The sequence below is a fragment of the Microchirus variegatus genome (genome assembly GCF_963457635.1).
Source record: "Microchirus variegatus genome assembly, chromosome: 3".
Classification (NCBI taxonomy): Eukaryota; Metazoa; Chordata; class Actinopteri; order Pleuronectiformes; family Soleidae; genus Microchirus; species Microchirus variegatus.
In genome coordinates this window covers 17,705,582-17,724,620 of record NC_139804.1, presented here as the reverse complement: position 1 = coordinate 17,724,620, position 19,039 = coordinate 17,705,582, and the positions used below count along the sequence as shown (strand labels likewise).

Sequence of the window (19,039 nt, the reverse complement as noted above, 5' to 3'; positions counted from 1 at the left end):
TTTGGCATCATGCTCATGACTCTCCCAGTGCCGACAGTCAGTGGCCGGCGGTCTGTTGGCGTAATATTTTAGTAACGGCTCAGCTCGCTTGGAACCCCATTAGAACAGGTACCAAAACAAAGCACCAGGTACTATCACTAATGGAAAAGCAAAAGAAAAAAGTGAGAGACAAGTCATGCAAGAACTGTCTAATGAAAAAGTGCCATAATGGTTAGTGGAACAAACTCCTCCACTCCCCTCTGCCTGTCACAAGCACATCAGGGATCTATGGTGACCTTCGTGCGTGGTTTGTCCTTTCGGGCTGCTGTAGAAACATGGGTGCACAAGATGAGAGCTTTCATAAAGCAAGGTCCTTGTCTTATAAAAAGGTTTAGTCTGAGGCTATAAAACTATTGTTGAAAGTTTGTTGTATGTTGAATTTCTGCCAATAAACTCTCCTAAATGGTAAACAATGTACATGTGAAAAGGAGCAAAAATAAGTATTTTATGACATGATATTTAGCAGGATTTTATGATAACCCATAGGTCATATCATCAAGCCTTATACTGTAGATAGAAACAGTTTATCAGTCTGATTGCCCGTGCTTTGATGGACATGAAGCTTAAATAGTTCATCAAATCAGTGTATTTGTATTGTGCTAAGTCAGAGTATACATTATTATGAGGTACTTGGTGTGCTGGGTGATACAGTATGGCTGCTGTTTCGATGCAGGATGAGGAGTATGTTTTCCAGATAAGGCAGATATGTGATGGTGATTTCCTCTGCAGTGATCATGACTCTTTGCATTGATATTAGAAAGACTGCTGGTGTTAAAGCGCATGACTACAAACACCATCTTTGGGGAAAACGTGTTATGTTTTCCCACCGGGGATGAACGTAGCATTTCTTTCTTTTTTTCAATGAAAGACGGCTCTGATGTTTACGCTCATCACCGTGGCGACGGTGTGGGAGGTGGCCCGCTGCTGTGGCTGCTGACGCTCACAGACTGTTATGGACCAATCAGAGCTGAGCTCCTTCTGCCGGACCGACGTCACCGTTAAAGCGAAAAGGACCGTTATTAGGTTGCTGAAACTCTACAACTGCAGGAGGACAGAAGAAATGGCTCGACTCCAGCGTGTTGGTTGGAATTAACGTCTACTAAAGCTAGTGGAGGTTAAAACCTCCTGACGAAAATGATTCTGAGCTCTTCAGAGGAGCTGAAGTGATGGTGTAGACAGCAGCTCAGAGCAGCCACAGAGACGTTTGTGGGGGCGTTTCTCAGTCCGGTTGAATCGGGGTTGAGCTCCGACTGTGGGGTGAGTGAATGCAGCTACCCTACCTTACACCACCATCACACTAATGTTGCTGCTGTCTCCTGTGTACACTCATGTGCAAGCAAAAGTACCTTCTACCTGTCAGTCTCTGGTAATATTTAGGCTTTATGTTTGTTTGTCGGGAATAAAACTCCCATTAACAAACGCAATTTAACACATTTTATGAGTCACTGTGAGCCTCTAACATGTTCTGCATGGATGTGACAGCGGAGAAGCTCTTTCATTTCAGTTTAAAGACACAAACATGACATAAACCTGCACTACGTGTGTTCTGGTCAGTCTAAAGTGATTCTTTCGAAATAACTATCACATTTTGTCGTCTATAAAGTGGAAAAAATGTGTTCTGGAAGCTGTGGATGTTCGTTTTATGCCGCTTCACACGTAGTGTGTATGAGAAGTGATTACATTTTCTTTACACTACAGTTTGACAGGGTGGTCAGTGAACACACCGGCGGTGTTCTGCCTACACACACACACACACACACACACACACACACACACACACACGGGGAGAGTTAGCCGAGTTAGCTAGTTGACTAAACGATGCGGGACGGCCATTGTGGTTACACTGGCCAAATTATTAATTAACGATGCAGTAACTTTGTAATTCGCGACGAGTCTGCTTAAAAGACCTCTGAGTTGTGGTTTGTGATTAAGTTTTCGCCTGTTTTAATGTCCTCCACCTCCTCCGCCCCCTTCTCTAACAATACCCGGTTAAACTGGCTTCACTACCACTCGGCTGTCGAGCTCTGAGTGGTTATCTAATCACCTGTGCACTGACCATAGACATGTACTATACGTAAACGCCGCATTGGCTGCTCCGGCCCATTGAAGCGATACGTCAACATCGCCGTCATATTGGTCCGGGCAAATCGAGAATACAATCAAACTGAAACAAAGTAGGAGTCGTACTTTTCCGAGATAATTTTATATGTTATATGTTATATAATTGTGTATATATATATATATATAGGGTCATTCAACATATATATATTGATCAAATCAAATTGCAATGAAAGCTGAACAGCAGTATACGTTTTACATGAGAAATACTGTATTGTGAACTACACTATAATAAAGTATATAAATAACTATCATTGTAGGCCTACTGAATGGTACAGTTGTGTAACAGCATAGGTGTGTTATAAATCAGGGGTGTCAAACTCATTTTCACTGAGGGCCACATCAGCATAATGGTTACCCTCAAAGGGCCAGATGTAACTGTCATACAGAATAAATGTAACTAAAAAGTGACCAAAAATAATGTAAAATAAAAGTAACAACTCCATAACATTGCTAAATAACTTTCTGTATTTATTACTTATTCAACAAATATGATGCATTATAGATGTAACCCGGTCCGCGATGGTCATGCCATCACTTTGCGGGTAACGCAATTGCCATGCATTGTGGAAAATGTAGTTTATGCTCAATGCATGCCTTAAAGCAGCATAGACCTATTTTAACACCGTTTTTTAATACCAATTAATCACTCGCAGGCCAAATGAAATGAGGTGGCGGGCCACATCTGGCCCCCAGGCCTTGAGTTTGACATATGTGTTATAAATTATATAAGTGTATACTAAATATACACTAGCTTATACTAGATTATACACTCTTTTTTCAATTAATATAACATTACATTAATCAGAAATACACTTTATACATTGTGAATGTGGTAAAGGACTATTCTAGCTGCAAACTTCTGGTTTGTACATAGGTGTATAGAGGCCCATTACCAGCAACCGTCTCTCCAGTGTTCTAATACACATTGTGTACATTGTGTTTGCTAATCGCGTTAGAAGGCTATTCTATTGGATGATTAGAAAACCCTTGTGCAATTATTTTAGCACAGCTGAAAACAGTTTTGCTGCAACCTTTGAAGGGCTAAATCAGGATTTCTAATCTTGTCAATCTATTGACTATATTTTCTAATCATTTGGCAACTCATTTGAATAAAAGTGTGAGTTTTAATGGAAAACTTGGAAAAATTGTATAGGTGACCCCAAACTTTTGAGGCTGGTGGTGGGGGGAGGGGGTTCAGAGACACACACAAACACAGAGTCAGGTTGTCATGACTTCAGAGACCATTAAAATGACTTACATTAATTTCCTGGAGACTTAGTCTGACCTTAACCAAAAGGAAGACAGCAGCAGCCTGTGTGCTAGTATCATCCCATCATCTCCTCTCAGTGTCATGTAATGCTACACCTCTCACAGAGAGCGTCCACCACAGCACAAGGCCTGTCTTTTTCCATTATCTGGCACACATACCTCAGCTGTTTTACCGCGCAAGCAAGTCCTTGGTTGAATGTGATAATTTACTGTTAATCCACGTCTCTTGCATTGCAACTACATGATGTAATAAGTGCACAATTAAATCTCTGTCAGAATTTAAACAACTGGAATATGTAATTAGTGCCATTCAGTTTCTCACTTTCTCGATACAAACTACACAGTAACAAAGCTGTAGACCTACAGCGTATGAGGAACTATTTATTTTTGAAACATTCCCCTATTTCTCGAGGTTTATGTTTATTTGTATTAAAAAAAAAAGACAGAGAGAGAATGAATCTGGATTTGCACCACCATCAAAATTAAATAATTTCTAACCTACTGTACAGAAAAAAATAAACTGTCCAGTATTAATCAGTGACAACATTATTGGCAGAACCATTTATTTTGTCTCATTCAAGCTGTGAAGATGAAATGTACCTGAACCCACAAACGACTTATTAAAATGACTGTGTGGAGGTAACTGTAAGGTTGTAAAGCAAAAAGGTTAATTATTAACCATCAGATATTCGCCTGTGAGCCACAACATTAAAGAGACAACAAATAAATGTCATGTCTCCAATGGTTCCTGTTTGATCCCTGTGATACAGACACAGCAGTGGACACAGATACCTTATGTCAAAGCTGCTGTTGTGTTGTGTCATTATTAACGGGCATGCATGTAGATATTCCATGAACGTTATTTTCTGCAGTGTTTTTTGGATACTGGCAAAGAGATAGCGTAGTGAAAGCTTATAAGAGATCAATACAAAAATGGAAAGTGTCTTTTTTGTCACCATTGCACTGTGGAATATATTTTAACAGCATTACACATTTCAGCCAAAAAGTTGTCTATTGCAGCTTTTAAGTCAGTAACCTGTTTTAATATTGGGGCTGATCCGTGTACAATATACATTACCGTGTCACTGTTTCTAGGGCAGGGTGATTAGTCACTATAATGACTTAATGTGGATTAATGGTTTGGTACAAATTGTTTTTAATGAAAACACAGTGAGTGTGTGCCATTTGTAGCCTTATCAATAACATTTTGAAATGTGAAAGAACCTTAGACAAAACGTTTTTATACACAAGAGGCTTTTATTGATTTGAAAAATATAAAGTTTAATTTAAAAAAATGTAAAGGTCCCTAGGCCCATTGTTTTGAAGCTAGTAGAAAGCTGAAAAGTTACATTATTTTTTTTTTTTATTTTATTACATACACATATTTCCAATAACAGAGCCTGTCATTCTGTATACAAGCCTATTGCAAGTGTTGTGCCCGGGTGCACTTCAACCACAAAGAACATTTTCATGTTAACAGTTAAAATAAATGCAATATTGTTGTGAAAAATTACTTTTGTCATTTGTATCATGTGCCTTTCAGAGGGAAACAATAATATAACAAGTAGTAAAACCCTAATTTGAGTTTGGTGTAAAAACAAAAAGTGAGATTTTATTTTCAGGCCATATCGCTAGCCCTAACTGTTACCAGAGGACATCGGTTGTCTGCAGATTGAATTGTGGTAATTTTTTCAGACTTGAATTTCTGTGAAGACCGTCTTCTGGCTACAACAGTACCCAGCTTGGCTTATAAAAAGCCTTAATGCTGGTCCTTTAAGAACCAATTGGAACGCCACAGAGTGTTGAGTGACCTGCAGAGGTCAGAGGCGTCTGCTATATTTACCAGCTCTGTAACTTGATCTGTGGCATTCTGGTTCGCTGTGCTCATACTATCCTCTCACTCTCTGGGGCCACAGCCTCCCAAGTAGAACCCCATTGCTTTCTGTATTCTGTCTGTTGGCCTGGTCATTCAGAACACAACAAGGGTGAGCCTCTTTGCAAACCAAGCTAACCACTGCTCTTCCTCCTCTCTCTTCTTCTAGGTACCTGCTTGTCAGCTGAATATGTGTGGTGTAGGCTGTTTGCTGTTGACAGACATTCTGGATTTTTCTAGCATGAGTGGAAAGACTGAGATGAGCGTTCTCGTTTTAGGGCCTGACATCAGTTGGTATGCATTTATAGTGATGATATAATCAGAAGCAGCCGTGTGTGACGTTCCAAAACATGAGATTTGGCCATTGATGAAGATGGAGTCAGCTGTTTACCTGAGCTTATTTTTTTCCAGGCAGCTTCTCCAGATTTGATAATACAAGTAGCTGAAGGATACATCATCAATCTTTTATGGTGGGACATCTGTAGAATCTGTAGAATGTGTGTACAAGTGCCTTGAATGGTCACTTCATGATGGACACGTCTGTTGAAATGACAGAGCATGGAGACACTACCTTGTGTTATCTTTGTGAATTTATAGATCAGCCGTCAGTCTGGAAGTTCTCAATTTGATATCTGTTGGATATCTGCAACAATTAAAGGATGTTTCAATGAATGATCTATTTGTTAATTAATTCCCATGTATTTGAGAAGTAAAAAAATGGTTATTCTTTTAAAATAAAAAGCAAGCTCTCAAATTTTTAAGCCTATTAAATTATAAGATATTCTGGCTTTCTTTGTGTATAGTAAAGGAATCAGAATAGAAGTTTCTTAGGTTGTGGACAAAATAAGACATGCTTCTTCTCTTTCCTCTGCTATTTGTTTGTTGCACTTGAGAAGCATAACTGTGATATTTTGTTTCTGCTTTCCTTTCCATGGCACATTTTACAGAGGGTGATATTGGACACTGTGTTGAGTGGACTGTACTGTATATAGTATTCTATTGTTTTCTGTCTGGTATTATCACACGTTTTCTAATTGACAACTCTCTGTAAACCAAATTACATACCTACATACATTCACTTTCTCGGTTTTTGCATTGTGGTTTCCAATGTATTGAATGGAATCACAGAGAGTATGTTTGTGTGTTTCAGCAGGAGTCATCAGTGCCACACAGCCTGCACGTGTGAGTGTACACTGTCGGGTAGCAGGAGAACGATGAGCTGCTCCAGACCCCTCACAGTCTGGAGGGACTGACGCACAGCTACAAATACCGCAGGTAACTACTTGTCATGCACTCGATATGCATTCCTCTTGTTACAAATGTGGGCAATATTAATATATATGTCTCACAACAGCATAGAGAGTCGACCTTAAACGTCTTAAATATCACATATCATTCAGTTATTATAATGGTCAGTTGCTTGTTAGTTTGCACATAATTGGTATACATTGAGACTATGGCACAGATTAAAGGTGCCATATGTAAGAATGTGGCCAAAAACGGTGACTACATTCAAATTCAAAATACCAAGGTCTTTTAGGTTTCGTTTTCTGACGTAACTGGCAACCTGTGGTCACACGGCAGCTGAGACTCTACTGACTGCAATGATTGCTAGAGGGCCGTAGGTGGCGCCACATGCTAAAACATGATTTCAAAACATAAACATGATTTGCAGTCTGCAAAATATTTCTTTTAATGCAAATATTTTGGCTGTACTGTTGTTGGTGAGTTCAGTTTGTTATATGAACATTATTCGTGAGTCTCTGTGACATATTAGGAGGATTTTATGGCCAGATGCTTTAGATTTATTACATAATGCACCTTTAAGTTTGGTTTGGCAAGGTGTTATCAACATATATTCACTACATTAAACAACAAAGGACACCTTCAGTGCAGTAGACAAATCTGTCTGATGGATTTTGGGAAAACAAATAAGGTGGGAATACATACAAAAAAATCAAGAAAAGTCAGAGAGAACAAATGGACTTTGAGCTGCTTTATGCTGTGATTTGGTTTCTCGGAAACTTTGGAGGACAACAACCTTTAGTTAAATTCAGAAGCTTCATTTTTTGATTTCAGCTTTGACTTTGGAGCTACTCTGATGATCTCAGATGTCTTCCACTTGTTAGAAAGCACAACAACAATTCCTTCATATACAGAGGTGCCTGACTATGTAGGGCATTGTGTTGTATTTGGAGTAAAATCTTCTAAACTAGTCGCTGCAGTTGAAATAGACCTGCTGTAGTGGCACAGTTTGATGTGATAAAAGCATGGTTGACTTTTTCCATCCACAGTGTTTAGACAAGGGATTTACATTGTGATTTAGCTGGAAAAAGCAGGACTAAGCAAAGGTTTTCATTTTTTGGTCCTTGTGTCTGCCAGTAAAGATTACTATATAGTGTTTTTGCTATAAAAGAGGGACAAGAGCTTTCATATAAATTGCCTGGCCAAGGGAGCGTATGTATACAGAAAAAGCACTGCTGAGAAAATGCATAATTAATAAGGAAAATATCTAGTTCTACATGAAAGCCCTTGAAAATAACATCATATTGTTACACATAAAATTCAAGTGGCTTGATGTTTGGATGATTGACTCACGACTGTGCTTGAATTTTAATTGTGTAAGCTAACTGACCGAGACAAAACTTCACATGAGAAATAAAATGAACATACTTTTTTTAAAGGATGAAGACAACAGGTGAAGTTGAAGAGTTAGCGCTTGTTGTGGCAGCAAATGAGTCAGGTGTCCTCAGCAAAAAATTGTACAGTTTCAATAACAATATCGATAGATGAAGGTATCAATTAAGCAGTACCAGTATTGGTATCAGTAAACATAGATGTGCTACAGAGCTATAGATCGTATAGACCTATAGATAGTTACTCAGAAAGATACTAGCATTTTACAATTCAAAAGTAAAGTTGGAATAAATATATCACAAACATCTTCAGCAGCACCTTGTCCAGATGCTTATTGATTCTTCAGTTCTCACCAATTAGGTACCAGAACTATTTATTATCAGTTCTTGGTACTCATCTCTAATAATAATTGACAGCATGCAGTTCTACCTGACACACATTATGTGTCTATCCAGTCTGTGGCCAGCATTGTCCAAATCAACAAGAGAACCACAGAACACTCTTGAATGACAATGTCATTTATGTCTGACCAAAAGAAGAATTGTCTGTCATAAAAAGACTGGAATTCATCACATATATGTTAGAGAATCTATAGACATCGGTTGTGTTGTGACATCTCAGTATATATATAGAACTAGTGGTGATTGACTTTAAGAATGTTGAAAAGTGAAACTATTCTACACAGAAGTCTCTACTTCTTTGTTATTAATGCATCTCTCAGCATCACTCAGAGGAATCGCTGAGATTGATAGATGTTTTTAAATAAAAATGAGCCTAATTTACCAGATGATTACCTCAATGAATTAAGTGTAAAAAAAAACAACTAATCTTTTCTTCTCAGTTGAAAACCTTGAATGGAGCCTTTTTGTTGTAGAGAGTAAAATACCAGTCATGCTCAAGGATGGAAAATGTGTTGACTAAGCTGCCACAGTTAGATCCTTGGAGCTATGACAGGCAACACTGAAAGCATCAGGACAAGAAAATTGAAGCTCTTAAACCAAGCTTTACTCTACCTTACATTACTTTACTGTATTTGCCTTTTCTTGTGTGTTGTAATGAATATAAATAATTATTTTCAATATAAATCAGGGTGGCAATGATTAATCAATTCTGCTGAATAGTTCCTAGCTTATTCATCTTTTCACAATTATCTGCTTTTCATAGATGAAACAAATGATCGATTATTGACAATTGTGCAATTAGTCAAATGGTAATCAACCTCTAAATCAAGTATTTTGATAATTCACTTGTTTTTGTTTGTTTTTTCTCACCTCTTGAATGGGAATATTTTCTGCTTCCTTTTTTATGAGAGTAAACCAAATATCTTTGATGTTTGATGGACCAAACAATGAATCGATCAATCTAGAAAATAGTGAACAGTTGGATGAAAATAATGGTTAGCTGTAGAGCTGAGCTCTGTGAAACTATGGCTTGTCAGAATAAGTCATTAAGCCTTGCTTCAATCTGCTCAGCAACTAGTGGTCTCAGGCAGAGGGGGGGACAGAGGCGTCTGTGTGGCCTCACAGGCATCATTCATCTCTTATCTGCTCACATTTCAGAGTATATATAGCTGACTGTAAGCCAGAGCCAAACCCAGCACAGCCCATAGACCTCTCTCACCATGAGAGCAACACTCTGTCTACATTGTTAGTTATCGTGTTGGTAAGTGTTAATTTATGCTGATATAGCTGTTCTGATTTACACTGATGTGACTTAAAAATCTTTTAAACTGAATCACAGTGCCTCTTAGCCGTACTGACTCAGCTAATAATTTACCATGATATGATAAACCTCCTACACACAGACGCACATACCCTCACTCTAAATGACCACAGAGCCTCAGTGCTGGTGTAACATTCATGTGATGTCATTCTGCAGCGTGGTGGCTGTGGCATCCATGCGTCATCACCACACATTCTTCTAAATGGTAAAGACCCTGGAGGACACTATGGACTGTAAAGGATGTGACTCACTGACTAAGGATCTCTCACTACCACTTTTATATGTCTGATTTCATGACCTTGAATTTCTACCGATACTGATATCAGCAGGAAAAAAAATGCTATTTCATAAACACCGCTCTCACTCACAAACTTATCACAGGATTTCTTAAAGCATGCCGTCTTTCTTTATTTAAACATTTATATCAAGGATTTATAGATCATATCAGATTTTACTTTTTCTTTCTGCAATGTCCAATCCAGTGAGATTGCCTAGTATCAGATCATTACAGATACCAAGTACAAATAGGCATAAATAATTTGATTACTTGTATTTTGTTTGATTATAAAAAGTCTATCAGTTAATGTAACTATTTGTTATTCAAAATGATACATTGTTTATTTGCAGAAGTGATATAATTTAAGAGGTTTCTTAAATGCATCTTGAAGTCACTACTCCTCTCAGTTCAACATTTACCGGGGTCTTTGAGTGCATCTCTTTATCTGCTGGCTCAACATGCTGGGAACCCTGCATTGCTTTAACTAGCTCTCATGCAATAGACTTTAGAATGATTGACACATTTGAATATTCGACAAATACCCCCAAATTCAAACATCATAATATGATGTTTGAATTTGGGGTTATTTGTCGAATATTCAAATTTGCTTGGAATGGAGTCATTTTGGCTTAGTCCTATCACTGACCGATTAGAATGATGCAAATGATGCAACTGAGGAACTTTGCAGAAACATGCAGTATTGTAACAATCCCAATTTCAAGTAACTCACAATATCTGAAAACATATTTATACAATAATAATAAAACACACCACTACTTTGTATTTTTGCAACTTTTTGCACTAATTATATGTAATTTTATTTGTAGAGCACTTGCACAAGATTTGCAGAGACACTTAAAATTAAAAAAAAAAAAACATTCTAAAATTTTAAGAAATGTTTATACTGTAGACACATTTTTAAAGCAGTTTGAAATGGGTGAGGTTTAAGGGTGGCTATGGAGAAAGATCTGTCACCCCAGGTTCAGTGCCTGGTTCTGAGTGGTGGAGAAAGGAGGTTGGAGGCTGTGAGAAGGAGTGTGTTAGTAAAGCAGGAGAAGCTTGAGGAGAATGACTTTGAATTGTGTGAGTCCTGGGACAGGGGGCGAGTGGAGATTGTTGAGGCCAGGGGTGATGTGTATGTCTTCTTTTCACTGTGTTTTGAGTTAAATTCTTCTACCACCAACAGCTATAGGGAAGCTTTGGTACTTGTAGTTAGTACTGGGTGATATGGCCAAATATGTTTTCACGATAGAAAAAGTTTAAAATCAATCGATATTGACTGTTACCTTGTTATTTTGGTTTTAAGACAGAAACTCACTCACTTTTTTACACAAATCTAAGGCAAAACTTTTAATAGCAATTATGTGTTGTGTCTCAAAATGCACAGTGCATAGACAACATATCAATAAATATTGGACCTTTGTCATATTGACATAAAAAGCAACAACATTTTCTTATGAAACATTTTTGAATTATTGTCCATCCTTACTTCTAGTCACTAGTGTTGCTCTTGAATCCAGTTCCAGGTAATGAAAGAGAGCTTCTTAGTAGGTTTTTATCTTGTTTTTCTAAGACCTGTCCACTAAGTGAAACTTCATCTCTCCAGCTCTTTGCCAAGGATGGGCTGCAGTCAGCTGCTACTTTCTCCTCTTCTCCTCTCATGCACTCACCCTTGCCATTCTGTTGACAGCGCTCTTAATACAGATTTAGGAGAAGTTTGCCAGACAAACCAGCTCATTCATGGCAGTGGAATGTTGTATTTCTACACTGACATATTTGCACTGTCTTTTTGGGTGCTGACCTTTCATATTTGAATATATCTGATCTCATTCTATCATCCTTCAGCAGCACAAAGGCTTGTTGAGCAGGGTTTTTATTAATTTCCTTGGTGGTTGTTGGTAGTAATTTGAATAATATGGAATGTGTTCTGGTGCAAAAATTTGTTATGTGTCAGTTGCAAGCAAACTAATGGAGCTTGTTGCCATGGTAGCTATGGTAACTGCTGGTTGGTACAACATCAGGGTAGGCTTAAAATGCAGAATAGCCAGTAGTGCATTTTGTGTGTGTGGTACATTCTTGTGTCTGTTTGTTGTTTCCGTGGAGACAGCGCCTCTCAGAAGTGACATCCATAGTTTGCTGTCACCTTAAATCCTATGTGTCGGCGTTGTTGTGTGGTGGTGTTACTCCCACGGGTTTGATTCGCAGTTTGCACTTCATTTTCAGCAGCTCGCCCACCGGACGAGCCCAAGCTTGTTGCACACAACTGCCCTGGGTCTCTGGCTGTGAGAATTCAGAGAGGTGCACACAGGAGGCAGAAGAGGCACAGGTTCAACCGAGGCCAAAGAGTTCAAAGACATACAATATAGTTCACTGTTAACTGAGAGTTGTAGCAAAATTTATGGAACCCAAAATACATGCAAGGTTACCGGAGAGCTCCATTGCATTGCATTTATTTTATATATATTATTTCATGCATAGAAGTAAATATTACTTTATTTGAAAACCAAGGAATAGTTTGAGTTTTTGGGTTTTTTATATGATGTATTGACACACAGACCCCATTTAGCACTGTTGTTAACATCCATTCTACGTGACATGATCACGTGTGGGCAGTGCTAAGTACAGATCTAAACTCTCAATCCGCCTTTAATGCATTTTCAGATAAGATCACAAAAACACATTCAGAGATGGTTTGAGGAAGCATGTGGCCACGTTCCTGAGCATGTAATCGATCCTCAAGTTGGATTAGAAACTGCCTCCACATTTGACGTCTTCTTACCTGCTGCAGTTTCACAGTATATTTTGCACTTCTCAGTACCCATGTATTAATTTATGTGTAGCCAGCATGCACCCCAATATAAACACTACTTACATAAACACTGTTTCACTCAGCAACATATATTTTCTATTATTCTCTCCCTCTTTACCTGTCACTGGCATAAACACATGCACACATACATTGACATCAGCCACATCAGTTCAATCAGACTAGTTAAAAACATAATTTTGTTCTCATTAACACACATGACACCAGTGTATATTTGAATAAAGGGGCGGAAGCCAGATCTCATGTGGTCATGGAAGATTGAGCTGCATTTTAATGCCAGGTGTGAGCATTTGTATTTAATGATGTCTGCATGTGGTTATGCATGAGGACAGATATTAACAAATAATTCAGACCGTGGCCATGGTCAGCACTGACCAGGGTGCACCCCCTGCGTTGGCAACATGATTGAGAAATGATTGTCAATGTCAAAGTCAGTCAACACATGTCCACCTAAGTCTATATCTTAAAAGTACCTCTGCCACTTTAACTCCCTGCCTTTTCTGATGAAAATTATATTAATAATATTTCATAATATTTACTTTTAATGATTTTTTCCAAATAATATAAGAATACAGTCTTTAGCATTCTTAAATGTCTACAGTAAATATGTGTTCAATGTGTTCTTAATCACATCCAGAACATACAGGAATCAATAAGAAATAACTGATTATAAAGAAAACAGCTTGACTGGAACCCTGGGATTCAAGTAAAATGCTGAGAAACCAGGGGTTTTTACATTATGTGTTTGCAGGTTTGCAGCCAACGATGAAATCATTGCTTGTCAGTACCGTCATCCTCCAGTAAGGGGAGCTACAATGCAGAAAGCTACCAATTCAAGCTTCAGTGTTTAATATGATGTTACTGACCATCCCTGGTCTTAAATATAACAATGTTGAGGATTAATTGTTTTAATGAGGTCATATTCTGGGTTTGGTAACTAACAGAGGTGATGGTGGAGACAGTAAATCCAGACCTTGGCTTTGTCCATGTTTTCTTGTTGCCATGTGCACCACAGTGCCAGAACCAAAATAACTATCCAAACACTTCTCCTGCCAGATTATCGAATCAAACCTGGTGCATTCATGGGTCCTGTGTTTAGCTGACTTAAAGCAGAATCTTGGCTGTGTTAGCCTGCGCTGGCTTAGCAGTACTCAAATGGATGGCCGCAGCCACCTGGCCCGGCTTCAGCGTAGTTTGGCCAGCAGTGTGTGTTTGCTTGTCTCCAGCATGGTGCCTGTCTGCGTACTTTAGATCCCTATGATGAATTATTGATTTGACTGTGGTCACAGGGGGAGAAAGAGAGAGAGCGAGAGATAGAGTGAGAGAGATGGACAGAGGGAGAAAGCAATAGAGACACAAAAGGAGGGGAAATTACACTGAAGAGAATTGGGTGTTCTTGGCGAGAAGTTGAACAGCTGAGGAGGAGAAACAGAGGGAGCATGTAGAGCAATACGAGAGAGAGAGAAAGATTAAGAAACAGGAGCCTCTCCTGCTAAACTCAACACGGATCAGCAACACCAGATACTTTTATTTATTCAAATGGTGCCATAACCAGAGCATCTCTACCACAGGAACACGCTGTGCTGCTTGCACTTAGCTGGACTTGTCCAATGCAGCTGTGGAAGATGCATGTAGAAGGAGATAAGGGAATTTGAGATTTGAGTTGACTAAACAACACAGAGATTCTGTTTATTTACCTCCTTGAATTGAGGACAGCATAGGAGCATCAGGGAGGAGATCAAAGAGAAGACGATGGTGTGCCTTCCGCTAACATGACATCACACATTAATGCATCAACAAACATGTCAGCTAGTGCTGATTATGTCACTGAAGATCTGACTCCAGCTGGAAAGTGTATCATGCTCATCAGAGTTACGTGACACACACACACAAAACCTTTGCGCTATCCTTTTAAGGACATGTATTGACTTCCATTTATTTGGACAGCTGAAGCAAAGCGCTATCCCTGACCTTAACCATGACCAGTGAATGAAATGACCAAAACCTGGTCTCCATGAGGACTCCTGGTCCTGACAAGGTCAGTCTTTATGTCAGAAAAGGTCAGAAAGAGAGAGAGAGCGTTAACTGATCATGCAAGCAGTATAATGCAAAGGACCTACACATGTATGTAAGAAATGTAAAATCACTGTAATATGTCATCAGAGATGAAGGAAACATGTTAAAATTAGCTTCACTGATAACAATAGTACAACCAATATAATAGTGAATTTACAGCCTGAAAATTCTGTCCATTTTGTAACTTCAAACTACCTTCCAACCTTGAGTCTGTATGGAGGAGGGAGGGCGAGACAATGCCCTGAAATATGTTTTATTTGGATTGCAGTTCCCGTTTTTAACTCTGTTAGCATATCTTAAATATTGCCCCTCACTACAGAACAGTAGTACAATCAGTGCCAATATTATAACAATACCTTTACATCTAAATCCACTTTAAGTCCATGAGGATACAAAAAGTTGAGTCTAATTCACAGTGTCTAGTAGTGCAATCAGGTTTTAGGGTTTGATGATTTTAATCACAGTCTTGGTACAAACTGATCATTTAATAGGTATTTAACTTGATCTTAGTCTAATGGAATCGTTACATGGCACCTTTGTCACATGGGATAAAATCTATTTGGAGCAAGGACCAGCAATCGTCCTCCAATTAGTCACTGGAAGAATCATAAAAGACCAAAGACATAGACAGTAATGCATGTGGGAGTGTTGCTGTTAATGTTGATGTGCATATTTTTAAATAGTTTAATGAGGGTCAGAAACAATCTTATTCTGAAATGTATGTTTTCTGCTCAATTATGTACCACAGTAGTGAGACATAAACGTGTAATGTTCATACTTATAGATGATATGAATAATGGACGTTGTTGGAAGTAGATTTTCTTGTTTGTAATAATTGTTTTTTTTACGTGTAGTACGATGACATACTAACACATAGTCAGTGCTGACTGTGATATGTGTGCCTCCTGTGCCAAGTCCCAGCTTGAAAAACAGACACTCACTCACTCACTCACTGACAAAACATGGCTGCCAGTGGTGACACAAGGACCTAAATCTTAAGTCTAGCATATCTCAAGAATGGAGTCACAGCTTTATCTTACTGTTAGAGGGCTTTTTCAGATTGGAAACTGAAGCTTGTCTCTCTTTGTATAGAGGTAAAATACTATTACAGACTGATATCGGTATTGATATATTAGTATTGCACCAAAGGTCGTACACTTTTAAAAATAAGGGTTCCAAAAGGGTCCTTCTACCTGGAACCATTTGCTTCTGAAAAACCCTTTCCTGAATAAAATAAAACCCAAAAGGGTTCTCCTATGAGGACAAGCCGAAGAACCTTATATGGTTCAACTTTTATTTCTAAGTGTAGAAAAAAATCTGTGATTTTAGTATGAATGAATTACTCAAGTCTCTTTTTCTTTCTTTTCTTTTTCACTTTTTCAGTCGATGCAGTCTTCCAGAGGCTCTGCCTCCCCGTGGCTGAGAAACCAGCAGCAGCATGTCCCGCGTCTCCTCCACAGCCAAGCGATACGCTGGGCCGTCCTACACCAGTCACTATAGCTCCTACAGCTCCTCCCTGACACCGGGCCTCAGCTCATACAGTGACCGCGACAGACTCTCCACCTACAGGTCTCCCACCTCCTCTTCCTCAGGTTACTCCTCTAGCTATCTCAGCAGCTCTGTTGCCCGCAGCCGCAATTACAGCACCTCCTCAGACCCTGACTGCGACCGTGGTCGAACCATCCCGCGCACCGACATCCTCGGAAGCAGCAACAGCAGCAGCCGTCGGAGCGAGAGCCTCAGCAGAACCCCCATCAAGACCTATGGAGGGTCAGGTCTGAGTGGGGGATCGACCTACACTGGTTACAGCTCCTACTCTTCGTCCTCGGCCCACAACAGCTACCTCGCCCCTTCACCGGTGGCCTCCAGCATTTCACTCAGCCGACGAAGATCTGTATCTCAGAGTGACTTGAGCAGGGATCTGGCCTCTTTGGGCTTCAGCGACGCCTCCACTTCCTCCACCCCGTCCTCTTCCGCCAGTGCCCTGCAGAGCTACCGTAGTCGAACCAGCAATGTGGCTGACTCGTATGTCACAAGCTCACGCCCAAGCTACTCAGGCTTGTCGCGGAGCTCTACTCAGGAGGCCCTCTCACGAAGCTCCACCCAGGAGGCCTTCAGCAGCAGCAGCAGCAGCAGAGCATTCAGCTCCTCTACATGGGGGCCGAGCAGTAATGGGCTATCCGACTCACCCAGCAGGGACTCCACGGTAAGAAAATATCCTCTGTTCTTGCACATGCTTGCTGGTAACTTAAATGCTTTTAATTGGGGAGGGGTGTGTTGCTGCAGAGGGGATCAGCATCAAAGAGTAAAGCTGAATGCAATCAGACATGTCGTCCTCACCACTGAGTCTCACCAGTCACACACCCTGCATGATAAAATCCCATGGTGCTTTGTGACCCTAAAAAGTACTGTTTCTTACCAAGTGAGGGCACTATTGCTTAAATGAATTTCTGTGCTGGAAATGGACAATGATGTCGAGTTGTATAATAAAATGCCAGACAGGATTCATTCCTTCACATGCTTTTACCTTGTGCTGTTATAATGTTTGACCTATTCAGTATTGCTTTATTTTTAAATTTAATTTGTATAGTCATTTGCAGACTGTGGGTTATTATTTGGGATGGCACCGTACCACTTTTTTGTGTCTGATACAATACCACTATTACAACTTTGAATTTCTACCAAAAGTGATATCCGTCCATTTAAAAACATAACGTTCAGGCTTGTCTTACATCTATATCACTAGATGTTGATTTCTGGAATCTGTCCTCAAAGAATGTTCCCTGGGCATTTACTTCAATTTAGGGTTTATGGATCATATAAAATGTAAATGTTTTCTTTTTCCGATATGCATTCCAGTGATTTTGACCACAATCGGAGTAGTACTGAGTATTGTATAGGCTCACATCTTGTCCGGATCGATTTCCCGATTCATATCAATCATCACTTGAAATATCCAATATCTATTCATAAAAGATTGATCTTTAAATGACAAATATCACAACATTATCGCAGATAAGTAAGCATAAGCATGAGTCTGCAGATGTATTTTTTAGTGTGCCATCTACGGTGTAGAACCATAGATGCTTCCACACAACACTTTTCAGAAGAATTTTGTTTGTCCACTCACAAGGACAATGTAGATTGTCTCTGCAAAGTGCAAACTATCACTGTTGTCTTCTTCTTCTGATGAGCAAAGAAGGCATGGATGCAGGCCAAGCAGTGCTCACAGCATCCTCTGCCAGACAACTTGGTAAATATAGCACTTCAAACTGTCTGAGGTAGTAGGCTGTACATTACATGTGGTCATATTAAATAGACAGTTCATTAATGTAACTATTCAAAATGTTTAAGCACAAATGTTTTGATGATTTGCAAGGTAACAATTTGCAGCATGGGAAACTGAAACATCACTAAATGAATCAATATTGAATTAAATCAAATTGGAACTTGAATCAAATAGGGAAAAAAGCAGCAATACCTAACACTAATGCCTAGTTATTATCGGTTGTACGTAAGTCATTCTTTTCTTATGTGATGAGCATGGACACCTGACCCTTTTCTAACCCAGCAATTAGTGAGCTCTCATGCCGCTGTAGGAGCTATATGGCTACACTGAGCCGGGTCAGCAGACCACAAGCCTCATCCCTAAGCTCAGTATCAATGACCTGTGCTTCGTCTATGCCAGAAAGCATAACTGACCCACATCCCGCTCAGATTAGGCCTGATTGACTGTTCACATGAGTGGAGGAGGGTGCAGTTAATAATGGGGAGGAGAAAGAGTGGGATAGAGGCTTAGCTTGGTTTTGTTGTAAATCTTTAGAGGAAAGCTTATTCTGTGCATTTTAAATAAACCTGTAATTTATGAAAACTTAATCCTCTACAATATTTGTATTATTATATTACACAAGTCAAATACGGTTCTTTTGCATTAACTGTTCTGCTGTTAGCTTTAACTAGTTAATCACAATTGATTAAGAGCCAACCTTTAAGATTTATCTTTTATAATGACATTAATCATCGTCATGGGGCTGACGATCACTGTGTCGTGTATGCTGGAATACAATGCGACATCAGAAAAAAGACAGAGCATCAATCACATAGTGAGGAAGTGAAATAAATAAATAAATGAATGCTGCTGCAGCGAGATGGTGAGAAATAATTCTGCTGCTTCTCTGTGTCACAGAATCACCCTGTC

General features: G+C 39.4%; 1 protein-coding gene across 4 annotated transcripts in view; it reads left to right on the top strand.

Annotated features, from left to right (window-relative positions):
* Window positions 1-1,077: 1,077 nt before the first annotated feature.
* The window catches only part of usp2a (ubiquitin specific peptidase 2a), a 53,948-nt gene continuing 35,986 nt past the window's right edge, over window positions 1,078-19,039 (top strand). Inside the window, exons 1-3 of one of the 4 annotated variants that reach the window (XM_083886518.1) lie at window positions 1,078-1,296; window positions 6,456-6,577; window positions 16,225-17,047. In XM_083886518.1, the coding sequence (XP_083742644.1) occupies window positions 16,280-17,047 (768 nt within the window). In that variant the 5' untranslated portion in view covers window positions 1,078-1,296; window positions 6,456-6,577; window positions 16,225-16,279. Of the gene's footprint in view, window positions 1,297-5,305; window positions 5,415-6,452; window positions 6,578-16,224; window positions 17,048-19,039 lie in introns of those variants that run through there. The other 3 variants (XM_083886519.1, XM_083886517.1, XM_083886516.1) reach the window with 3 other exon arrangements.